Below are 13271 nucleotides of genomic sequence, written 5' to 3'. Positions count from 1 at the left end.
ATAATTATATTATAAATTTTATTAATAATAAAATTATGTAACATAATTATGGATATATTGCATTTAATTATAGTATTTATAATTATTACCTTACAAACCTATTAAATGTGTAAATCTGTTTTTGTTTTTCACCTTAACCTTTATTCAAGCAATTTATTCAAGCAATTTTAAAAGCATAATAAGTAACAAAAATAGAATAATGTGAGTAAAAGTACTTCTAGTATTTTACTTTAATTTCTGCCGTACACACTCGCATACATACAAAGAAATATTAAAATAATTTTGAAATTGATCTTACTTTGGTTTCATAATATAACTATAAAGATAAATAAATATATAAAATCCATATTTCTGTTCTATATAATTGTATAATTAAGAAGTTGAATTAAATTTGTAAAAGTTGTAAATGCATCATTTATTTTGGACATAAAATTAAATTGCAAACAAAAAGAAGGCAAACATTTTTCAGGCCTTTCATTTTGATTCGGCAATTAAAATATTTCTGAATTCCATTTTTCATGGCTGCAAACTGGCAAATATATCAATAACTTTGTCAACTAATATTTCTTTGGTATAATGAATATGGATTAATGTCAAAGAACTTCTGTGCTTCTCTATCTTAGTAGCTCTGTTATAATTCAACCTTTCCAAAGCATTTGCGGAATGTTCACATTCGCAAGATATCATCAGCAGTGTAGCTGCTACGTGCAAAAGCACATCAATATTTGGGAAAAAGATTTTATTCGAAGCTTTCAAAGTCAAAACTGGTGTGTCTGGCAGCTTTGCTTTGGTAGACATAAAATGCCGTCACCAACGTTTCATCTCTTCGTTTAGAAGTTCCGAAGAGGGTAAATCATCTTTATATGTCCCCTTCAACTCATTTACAGAAATTTCATTTACATGATCAGCGCAAACTGATCGTAAATAGGGATGATGAACTCTTTTTCTTAAATTTGAAAATCGAAATTTGAAATGGAAAATGAGATAGTCAAGTAAAGGGATTGGTAACATCGCTTTGTAATGATTAAACACAAAATCACAATGAGCATTATTTCGCTAGACTTGCTTTCGAATGATGCATAGCATTTTAAGCTCTACATCTAATTTTTTCACATATTTGCCCCGAATGATCAAATATACTCTCAAAACTCTAATTTCTACATTTTTCTGCTTAGAAATGTAAAACTCAGTTATTCCTGGACTATGTTATAAGCTTCCAATCAACAACTCAACCACAATACCTTCTAAATGAGATAGATAATGATATGCTGTTATGAATCTTCAAATGAAAGCAAATGAAAAGATTGAATTCAGCAGAACCATAGCGTCTCGCTTATATTGCACACTCCATTGATTATACACATGAGCATCTGGTTTGATTGAGCAACACAGAATGCTTTAGGCGTGCTTCAAATATATCGAAAAAGCTTTGATAAAAGTGATGGTACGCCTTTATGTTACATGGCCCTTCTTGTCCAGCAAAGGTTCAATATTATTTCGTTGACCTAAATCATATGAGGAGACTGGATCACATAGGTTTAATGTAACAAAAAATGCAAATTTATTAGCCACCAAAATGTAAGGCCACTATAAGGTACAAATAGACTTATAATTAAACTTGGGCATTTAATAATATCACACAGAAGAGTAAATATATTCATAACAGCAAAAGAAAATACTGAAAACACTGTTTAAAACTTATCATATGATAGATTCAGTTCACAATTTTTAAACAAAATTAGTTTCAGGCAATGCTTTATCTGCAAGATAAGCGTTATTAGCGACTGCTAAGCTACAGATTCGCGATTTTGCGCTTTTTATATTCTAGTCAATATCCTGAGGGATTTACGATTTTTCTCTTAGCAATCTTCTTTAAACTATTTATTGGAATTTGTTATCTGAATACAAAATTTAATTAATTTATCTGTATTATTTTTTGTGAAATTTGAATGCATTAAACATTGTGAGTTGTTTTTAAAACGGCAGTCTTTATTGCAGAGAGTCTTGATCTGCTAAGTAAATAGTCGCCGTTCTCAGAAATATCAAACACTTTTATAGATGGACTTCTAAGGAAGATGGTCACCATAAGAAGATTCCTTGTATATAATTTGTATTTAAAACAGAAAGTGGAACGTGTATTTTCCCCTTGATAAATAGTATTCGTATAGTGGATATATAGTTGGAAACAATAACGATATCTTACAGAAAGAAATTATTGGCTTCTATTATTTTTTATTAATTTACTTTTATGTCATTGGGATTATCATTTCAGCATAAAATTATTTTTAAACTTTTATTTTAATTCCGAGTTTATTAGTTTATGGATTAGAATTTTATGAAGGCTTCTATAACACTTTAGATATACTCCATCACATGTAAACTTTTTCATAAGCAATAAGTCAAATTACATATCGACTCGGTCTTTTAAATTGACAGAAGCAGCACTAGTTAACTTATTTACAGTTGATTCTTCAATGTAAAAAATTTAAAAAGAGGACTTTGCACTTTTTCTTCCGCCAGTAAATCAATAATTCTAACATTTCTTAGAATTTTTAATAGAGCACAAAAAAATTAAACAATTCAATTCTTGGATAAAGGAGCAAGGAATATGTCACAGCATATGGATAAGTTGTAAAAGACATTTTCCTTTTACAGCTCTGTAAAATCTGTGAAGTTGAAACATTATTAGCAAATTTTAATTTAGTCATTCCTTTGTGATTAATGTTGCTTTTCGAAGAAAAACTTCAAGTAAGAATCAAAATAACTGGCCCCTCATTAATACCATACATTCAAGAAATAATTTTGTTATAAAATTATTTCCTCTAACAGCGCAACTTGGAAGCATTAACTATCTATAGGATAAATCCATCTCTAAATACACTGGTTATCATAAATTAAGGAAAAATCACAAAAATCACGATTACTGAAAAAGTTACATGTAGAATTTAATGAAACTTTCCCACATACAACACATACAAATAACATAAAAAAAAATTATCAGACAAATATGATAGTATAGAAATTAGGGTATATAGAAAAGTGTGTACTTAAGATATTTAAAAGTTACTTCAAATGGTATCAGACATTTATCCTTCATTTGTTATAAACAAACAGAACTCTTCTTGGAAGCTGCTGTTTATTTGAGTGAATATGGAGCATATGTTTGCTTCTATCAACAAATAAAAGGATGACAATTCGAATATCGTTTTTCTAATGGCATTTTTCAAAAATGAAAATCTTTCTTGCAAATTACTGATAAAACTGACGAAAAGAATATTGAGACTACAATGATATTAGCTTCAACTTTTTTTTTCCTTCATATTATTCCAGTAGTAGTATCACGGGTTTATTGATAACAACAGGTTTAAAAAAATAGATCATTTGTATTTCTTTTATTTATTTATTTATTTGCCAGAAAATGCAAAAATGTCATTTTTGACTGTCATTTGCAAAATTTCCATTTTTTAATGCAAAAATTGTATATCCTTAATTATGAGGTATTTTGAAGGAAGAAGTTTATAATACAAAAAAGTTGTTTCCGTAATTGTCTTTTTACATAAATTAGTGTAGTTAATGCTAATTTTTTACGCCTGTTATACCATGAGTGCACTGAATACACCATAGATAGATTTTTTTTAACAGGGTTTTAAAAAATCAGTTCAAATCTTCATTTTGGAATTATATTCATTTTTATAACAAGGAAAAAGTACTCTCAGTTCAGCATAAGGAATATAATCTCTGGATTTGAATCTTATTTGTTTTCAATAATTGTAAAAAGCTTTATTTAAATAATGTAATTATCTTTATTTTACTGTATGGAATAACCAACTTCTATCTTTAAAATATTACTTGTTTCCTAGGGTGAGAATGGTGTAAGAAAAGTTCTGCAAATTCTTAAAAAAGAATTTGATTTAGCAATGGCTTTGCTTGGTAAGAATCTTAAATAATTCATATATTTAATGATAGTAACTAATATGGTTAACTCAATTTAATATACTCTTTACAGGATGTTTCAACGTGGAAGATATAAAGCCTTCAATGGTTGTACGACAAGAATACTACTCTAAACTATAGCCACAAACTATGGCCACAGAAAATGCACAAATGTGGATCATAAAGTAAATTTACAAGGTTGCAAAGGCTGTTAAAAAATTTTTGACAAAAAAGTCATGTACTTTAACATGTTTATAATGCATGTAGCAAAAAAAAAAAAATAATAAAAAAAAAAAAAGAGAGAGAGAGAGAGAAAATGTTAAATGATATGAATGTAATTAAATAATAATCTTCCCAAAACTATATCAAAAATATAATTATAGACAATTTCATGAAAACTAAAATATGAAAAAAGGGATGAAGCATGGAGGAATTAACTAACAATAGTGTTTCATTAATTCACTATCACTTTCCCCCCTTAAGTAATTAATTTCCTTTATATGTTGTGAATTTGATAAACTTGAATACAGAACAGATATTCATGTAATTAAAAAAATATTTTATGCATTCATGAATTTAAAGTAACATATCCCTTTATAATGTGAAATAACTGTACCCATACATCTTTATATAGGATCCATAGAGTAATCCTCCCCCCAAACTTGAATTATCACCACTGCTGGCAAACTTTTTATGTTTGTGAACTTAAATTCACGAAATGTAAATACATAATAAACAAATTATTGAAAGATATGTTTTTCTAATATTTAACACAATAATTTTAAAAAAGCAAATTTATCAAAATTATGCATTTATTTTTTACATTAACTTCATTTTAAAATTTCAACAACCTCCTAGCAACACCAAATAATTGGATACACTTACAGCACTAAATTAAACTGAAATAAAAAAACGGCAGCAAAAGCTGAACATAAATCAGATGGATATATATATATATATATATATATTAAATAATCCATAAGTATTTATAAAATACCTTTGTAAAAGGGGAAAAATGAACTGTTATAATAGATACTTTCAAAAACTGATTTCTTAACATGTACTATTTAACACAATATAATAAAAACAATCTAGTCGTACATTTCAGCTACAAATGATAACTTCAGCTGTATCTATTATGGAAGATCTTATCATGTATGTTCTGAAATAACTATAATCTTTACAAAAAAATGCAAAATCTGCAAACAGTTTCATATTTCATTTAACAGAACAAAAATAACAAAAATGGTGCACTATTTTCATTGCATCTAAAAATTTGTCTTATAATAATCACTGGGTAGAGAGCAACCAAATTAAATCATTTCAAATAAAATTATTTTGTTGACATATACTTTATGTTAACAGAAATCAAATTTTCTTTTTATATTCCAAATTTTAACAAGTTTTAATTTCTACAGTGGAAATACAAAACAACAAAGAAACAAATTTTTAAAAAATACCATCTTTTGACTTTTTTGCTCCTAACACTTTATATACAAAATCACCTTGGATCATATTTAATTCTTTTTCCTCAACTATTAAAAAATCATTACACAAAAAGGTACTGTAAACAATTTTTTTTAATTGCATTATATTTGACACATACTGCAAATATTGTATACAATAGCAAATCTCAAATTCTGCTGAAAAAAATGATCAAAAGAAGTTAACACACACTGTACTCAGAAATAAACAATATATTTAGTTCGGCTGACAATTAGGTTACCAACAAAGAGTCAATGATTTAGATTCATCAGGAAACTTAAAAGCAATGCTTTTGCAATTTACATAACACCTCTCAGAAATAAACATGAAAATCAAGTTTTATATTATATATATATATATATATTACAGGTAGTCATTAAACAACAGATGACTCTGAGTGGTTAATATATACAGTAAGTCCATGATTATATTCTTAGCATGTGTAAGTTGATGTTTCTATTTTTCACAAAATTTTAATTCCTAAACATATTTTAATAGGAATTTGTATAATACAAATTTAAAAAAAAAAAAAGATTAAATATAATTCAGAAATAGTTTCATCAACAGCTGGATTAAGTTTATTACAATACAAATACATTAAATGAACAGTGTTTCAACCAAGCACATACTTAAAGCCAAAACATTAAACAAACCTTTGGTCTTATATCTTAGTTTGTTAGAACATAAGAATATAACAATAATTTATAATGCATGCATACACACTATTTATCTGGCATTCAGTTATCAGGAACTTTCAAGTAACCAGACTATTTTGAAATCTTGGACAAAATTTCCCCCAAAAAAATTGAGCAAATGAGAGATTTTAAAGCCATTATAAAGCACACATACAGGGTAACCATTAAAGTCCAATACCACCCATTTAACTGCTGAACAGCTGCAGCTATAGTCAAAAAAGTGGCATCTGGGTACAGTGGCTATGTACTTCATGAGGTACTTCATGAGACCATTTTCAGTGCCACCTGGTGGAAAATGGCAGAGTTAGCATTCCTTTCTCAAAAATGGTACAAGACAGGAGGAAAAACGTGAATCACAAAGTTGTAGAGCATCAACGATTTAGTATGAAAAGACACCCTGTGGATATGAATGCTGAAAACACATATTTGTTTCATGATTTCTGAAACTTAATGAGAATGTGACACGATAAAATTTGAATGAAAGGAGAAGAGATTATCTTTTGGACAAAAAACGAGGGTTCAGATGTGCATTTCAACTGACAGAGAGAGAAGTCAGTACATCGAAAATAAAGGTAGCTTGTGATAACTGTTTTTTCTTGCTAAGATAATTCATTACCTCACAATGTAGGAAATCATGAACAAACAATTGCACGCTTAAAACATTCAGTTTTTAGCATTCACGTCTGCAATGTGTCTTTTCGTACTAAATCAATGATGCTCCACAACTCTGCAGTTCACTTTTTTCCACCTACATCATATGGCTTTTGAGATAGGAATGTTAACTGTGCTGTTTCGCACCAGGTGGCAATGTAAGTGGTCTCACCTAGCAGCACATAGCCACTTGACTAACCTAGACACCACTTTCATAGCTGCAGCCATTCGGCAGTTAAACGGGTGGTACCGGACTTTACTGGGCACCTGTAGCCAAACAGTGTCATTTAGTGCCAATAATGGTTAAGTTGATGTCACAGCACAACTGTCAATCTACACACTGGTTTTATGTAAACTTGGTTAATTCTTGATAAGTTGATTCAATTTTTGTAATGAAGGCTATAAGTTAACTCTTTTTCTACAGTTTTCCCTCACACATTAAAAAAAAAAATGATTCAGATTGGGGATCAACTTTCTACAGAACAGTAGGCAGTAGAGTATTTTCAGATTCTGGCATCAAGAAAAGTGTGCGTTAATGAGCACAATACGAGACGTTACTTAACAACAGATAAATAAGCAATACAATGTGAAAGCAATTTCAATTTTTATATGCTATACCCATAATTTATATCTATTGATTATCTAACTAAACAAAGAAAATTGGTAGATAAACTTCTGGTAGATTGAGCAACTGACAGGATTTTGTAACCAGACATGTTTTATTTTAATATGTTTAAAATCTATAAAATATGCTCACTTTCATGTCTGAAATGTCATGCATTTTTTAAACCATGTATAATTTTAAATGTAGTCTTCTGATATTTAAGTTGATAATATATAAGATGACTGTTTTTATTGTTTTAAACTGGGAATTTCTTCATTCATTTGACCAATCTGCTATTTTCTAAACTTTCTGGAGATTCAAATATAATAGCATAGCTGTATGTCTAATGGCAAGAGAAAACAAATTTGTACACAACCTAAATTAAATCAGAAAAATGAAAAAAAAAAAAATTACTCTTCTTTAATTTTTGTCCCCTTTGCTTCTTCACTTGCAAACAAATTTTTGGAATCCCCTCCCCCAGATAAAATAGAAAATATATTAAAAAATTGTTGTATGCACCGAAAGCAGAGCACTGAATTTATTGTTTGCAAACCAATTCATAGGCATTAACATTTTGATCACCACTGACTTTTTAGCACTTTAATAAATTTAAATAACATGTATGTTACTTAAAATTTTAAACTCAGTTTTATTCATTTTATTTTAGACTCAGCTTTATCTCTAAGCTGTGTTGTAAGCATCCGCAAAACATTGCTTTTAAGCTCCCTAATTGCATATGAATGAAACTGGAAAGTCCAATGTTATCCACTCCCATTATAAAATAGTTACGCATAAAATTATACATTTGAGGAAAAGGTATACAATTATCGACTTGAGGTGCTATTGATGGAGAAAAAAATATCACAATATCTTCTTCAAATTTTGAGCAAAGAGTTGTTCTAAAATTATATTAGGATAGCACAGAACATGTGATGTACATAATTATATACACATATATATCAAAAAGACACATCACAGACCTATTTCCTTACTTTAAAAATAAAATAACTGCTATGTAGCTATATAAGCATTATAAAAATATATAGATTTTTCAATTTCAAATCAAACACTGGATATATTTTTTTTCCATAAAGAAGTTCCAGAAAGGAATTATTTCATTTCAAATTTAGTTTTCATTTTGATTTACTACATAAAAACATAATTCAACAGATGTACAAAAATAACAAAATATATAGAGAATCAAAGTTAACAATTACACATTTCTACACAACGAAAAAATGCATATTTTAAAAAGACATCACTTTGAAGCACCTTCATAATTAAAACAGAATTATGGCACAACCAAAAAGTTTGCTGTTAACTGCAAAATACATATATAACTTAAGAAAAGCTACAATAGAAGAAACAACACAGGAAAAAAACACTTTATTATTATTATTATTTATTTATTTATTTATTTTTTCTTTTGCTTTCAGAACTAAATATTTGTGCCTTCTTAGAATGACCAAAACTTTCATATGTGAATAAATGCTTATTATTCAAAAATTTGTAATGTGCAAAAAAAATATTTCATGGAACTGAAAGCCACTGATGGCTTAACAGAGCTACTTCTAAATACTGCATTAGCTACTATAGTCATGTCTTAGAATACAAGCTCATGTATAGTGCAGTAATGTTCAAAACGGCAAGAAACAGTGACACGAATAACAACACGAATTTAATATTTCTTTCACTGAGGTAAAAATTAATAATAAAACAACTTAGTTTATATTTCAGTTGTTTGGAAGAAAGTGAAACTATGCATACTTACAAACATAACAAGCATATATAACAAAGGCACAACTATAGAGAGCAAATGCTCAATTGAGGATTCACCTATGTACATTTAATTATTTTTCATGCACAACAGAATTGCTTTATGGCTACAGTAAGTGATATCAATATTTTTTAATATTTATACCACTATTTTATTTATAATCACATTAAGATTTTCTACAGCATATTTTAAAAAAATAAAAAGCATAGCTGCAGAATGCAATGCATATTTTGCTAATAAATATAAGCATTTATTCAGAAAGATTAAAAATATTAAGTGACTAATGGTTGATCTCAACACCAAAACCTGTGTTTAGTTGAAATAAAAATTCAAACTTTTTCTTAAAAAGAATCATCTTGCAGAATATTCTATTTTAGAATTTCATAATTTCTAAAATATGCATACAAGTTTATATGCAAGTAGTACAGACTTCCAGAGATTATATAACTGCACGACACTGCATGCCCGTGCAATTATATATATGGAACATTTACCCAGCTTCAACTCTTTGAGCATATTCAAAATGCATTTCACTTTAGGAAGTTTCATTCGTTATTCCAACCAAACTTTCCAAATTCAACAGATATAATATTAAAAATTATGAATAATGCTTCTATTGAAAGATATTTTATACATTTGTATTATTATTTAATTTCCTTACAAAAATTACATTATGCAGAGTTTAAAACAAAGGCAAAAATTTACTTAATAAAGTCATTCAAATTACATTCTTTTTACAGATCCATGAAAATACTGATAATGTAATATCAATTTAAAAAAAAAAATCTAACTATTTAGCAGGGTTGTGGAGTCAGAATTGGAGTTAGGCAGATTTTTAAGTAAAAGAAGTCGGAGCTGGAGTCGTTAAAAAAAAACACGTCGACTCAGACTCCAGTTTTTGTTGGACAGTTTGAATTTGAAATGAAATTAAAGTGAATTGAAAAACACTTTAATGACAAACTGAGTTAATTTTATTTATGAACTATACATATTAATAAATATTTATTTTCTATTTTATTGATATATTAATAAATAAATATAAGGGAGGAGGATGGATGTGATATTTGTCATTATTGATTAAACTGATGGTAAATTTAGGCAAGCAGCAAGAACTCCCAAAATTGATGCCATTCTATGGAAGCGAGCAAGAAAAGGAGCAATTATTGATCAAGAATGTAATGCTTGTTCTTTCTGAAATGGAGGGTATATTGCAGAAGGACTCACTTCTTTAAAACCGTCCAGTGGTGAAATGGCTAGCTCGTTGCGCAACTACACCACAGGTTCGGAGTTCGATCCCCAGGTTGGGCAAGGTTGATTCAGCCTTTCATCCCTTGAATGGGTTGATAAAATGAGTACCAAGTTCACTTGGGGACTAAACACCGGAGGGTCCTGCGACAAGCTGACCACTAGTCCACAGCATATGTTGATGCACTCCGAGGGCCAGGTCAAGAAAACAGCTTACTGAGTTCAATATATGTAGATCCAAAACACTGAATTTTATTGTATGACGAACAAATTAAAAAGGCAAAAAAAGCCATCTATAAACTTTCATAAGAATGAAATTATTCTCAGAACAATCGGAGTATTCAGATCAGGACAGTCAAACTGCAGACATTGCAATTAAATCTCTATCATCCTCTTCCAGTGATGAATTAGATTTTGAGAAATATTTGGATAATATTGAAAAGGCTAAGGCAAAGTGGATGAAAATAAAAAACCAAGATTCTTTATATATAAAAAGGGAAAAATACAAACAAGATTTCTACACGGCCTTTGAAGAAATAGAGAAATATGATTGCTCTTGCAAGATAACACTTTTAGAACTTATAAAAATCTATCCTGAAAAGTTAAAAGAAGTAACCCTAACAGTAACAGCCCTACCAGGAGGAAGACTCCTACTCCAAGTGAGTGTGGAAAGACCCTTCTCAGCTCTGAAGTTTATCCAAATGGATCTATGGTCTACAAAGATCTTGCTGAAGCTATACTGTTTCTTAGAAATTACTAGTGCCAGTTTTTCCATTTCATAATAAATGCTAATTAATATAAATAATTTGCTATGCCATCAATTTTTTTCTGTAGCATCTGTTACTTCTTTAATATTAAAAAAAAATAAGCTGTAACCCATGTGTATATGTTTAAATATATATGAGAGAGTTGAAGTCTTTAAAATTCCAGGAGTCGGTCATTTTCCCTACTGACTCCACAGCGTTAACTAAATCTGAGTAACAAGTGCATGAATCCTTACAAAAGTTGCAAATATATTGGAAATAAAATTATTGGCATTAAGAATTCTGTTGAAAGAGAAGACTACATAAACTAGTCTAAATATGAAAAAAGGGAGCTAATTTTAAAAAATGAGACCAAACACAAATACTTTGTGATATACAATATATATCTCATGAAAAATTAACGAGATGTTTTAAAAAAAAGTGTTAAATATCAAGTGCAGTTTCACTGCTAAAGAGACATTAAAAAAAATTAAGAAAAATGCAAGTGAAGCATATAAACACAATACTTCCCATCAAACTGATAAAACTCTCTCCTAAACTGAAAAAGGCATTTTTTTGAAGATTCTAAAATTTGGGAAAATATAAAATAAGGACTAGTTCAGGTAAATTAAGGACCAAAATTAAATGTTTCATTTCTTATTTTTTTAATAAATAAAAAATTCCTCAAATTCAATACTTATATATACTGATATAATTTATATATATAATAATTTTATACTGATATATAAAATTATTACAATAAAAAGTGTTATTATTTAAGATTTAATTTTACTTTACTAAAATGAAAACTTTTAATTATGTTTCTTATATTCTCATGCTGTAAGCAACTGTAAAATACAAAACAGCCTTTATTACACTAATGTAAATTACTAAAATTTTTAAAAAATATATAAGAAATGTTATTTACTGGAAAAACAATATGGAAATTTATTCAAATCCACCAAAAATTACAAAAAAAAAAAAAAAAAAAAATTCCACTATATAACATACATGTACTGGCCAAGCACTGTGCACTATATTTACCACAGTTGCTAAAACGTTTTTCATTATTTTATAGGTTCAGACTTTTATTCCATAAAAACCACAACTCAATAATACAGCAATAGCTACAAATGCCATCTTACAACTGAAATTATGATTTCTCTGAAAAATAATAATTAAATATTCTCACCCTCAAGCAAATGGCAGAGGTTACTAACAATTGTTCAGAAGGCTCAAAATATTTCTACAAAACATGTTGAAAAATAACATACTAGAAGGTAATAACATAGCAAAATGGACATTAATCCTTACAAATCAAATAGTAAATTAAAAAAATCCTTAACTAAAAAATAATGTTTCTAGTTACATGAGTCCATCCATTCAGATCTCAAACATTTCTTTACAAAGAATCTGTAACTCAGATGGTTCTACAATGCAAGAATATGGAAAAACACTGTATACACCTTTATGGCCGGAACATACTCATCTCAATAACAAACTCTAACCCAGTTTCCAGATTCATCTTTTTGATAAAAATGAGGACGATTGTCTGGGAAAACTGTGATCCCAGGAAAGGGATTCTGCTGGATATACTTCAACGTTGCACGGACTTGTAACACAAAACTTGGTGGCTCAACTTCAGGAGATGTAGAGAGATGCTGAAATTAATACCATATTTCAATAACAAATTAAATAATATCTATTTCACAAAAACTTAACAAATAACTGATCTAAATCAACCACATACAATGAATAAAACTACCTTTCTTGGAAAAAACCTGAAATTTAACTTTAAAACTTTTGTAAATTTCTTATATATTATAGGTATTAACAAATATACTATAGGTATTAATTTCTTTAATTGATACTTAACATTAGAAATAAAATATATTTCTCAAATTGACTGAAAACAGAAATTTATATTACATGAGAAATAATTTCAGCTCAATAAATTTCAATGGTCATGAATTTTCAAATAAAATTTTGTAAATTAACTCTAACCATAAAACTATTTAAAAGTTCTCCTTATCAAAATTAAACAGATGCTGAATTACATGTACTACCAAGTTTACTGCAGTGAGTAGATAGTGCTAGCATTATTATTAAGTAAATCCCACGAGGATTATCTACTTAGT

At 28.5% G+C, this 13271-nt stretch overlaps 2 protein-coding genes across 2 annotated transcripts in view; one reads left to right on the top strand and one right to left on the bottom strand.

Annotated features, from left to right (window-relative positions):
* LOC118203367 (2-Hydroxyacid oxidase 1-like) overlaps positions 1 to 4901 on the top strand; it is a 31789-nt gene extending 26888 nt beyond the window's left edge. Inside the window, exons 7-8 of the mRNA XM_085819228.1 lie at positions 3861 to 3930; positions 4007 to 4901. Coding sequence (XP_085675354.1) covers positions 3861 to 3930; positions 4007 to 4074 — 138 coding nt within the window. The 3' untranslated portion in view covers positions 4075 to 4901. The remainder of the gene's footprint in view (positions 1 to 3860; positions 3931 to 4006) is intronic.
* Ntan1 (N-terminal amidohydrolase 1) overlaps positions 4728 to 13271 on the bottom strand; it is a 41312-nt gene continuing 32768 nt past the window's right edge. The window contains exon 11 of the mRNA XM_035362867.2: positions 4728 to 12794. Coding sequence (XP_035218758.1) covers positions 12624 to 12794 — 171 coding nt within the window. The 3' untranslated portion in view covers positions 4728 to 12623. The remainder of the gene's footprint in view (positions 12795 to 13271) is intronic.

Source organism: Stegodyphus dumicola, chromosome 6, assembly GCF_044657685.1.
Source record: "Stegodyphus dumicola isolate Sdum_Otavi_A_Nest chromosome 6, ASM4465768v1".
Taxonomy (NCBI): domain Eukaryota; kingdom Metazoa; phylum Arthropoda; class Arachnida; order Araneae; family Eresidae; genus Stegodyphus; species Stegodyphus dumicola.
The sequence above is the reverse complement of the archived record's forward strand: the minus strand, read 5'-3'. Positions and strand labels throughout refer to the sequence as shown.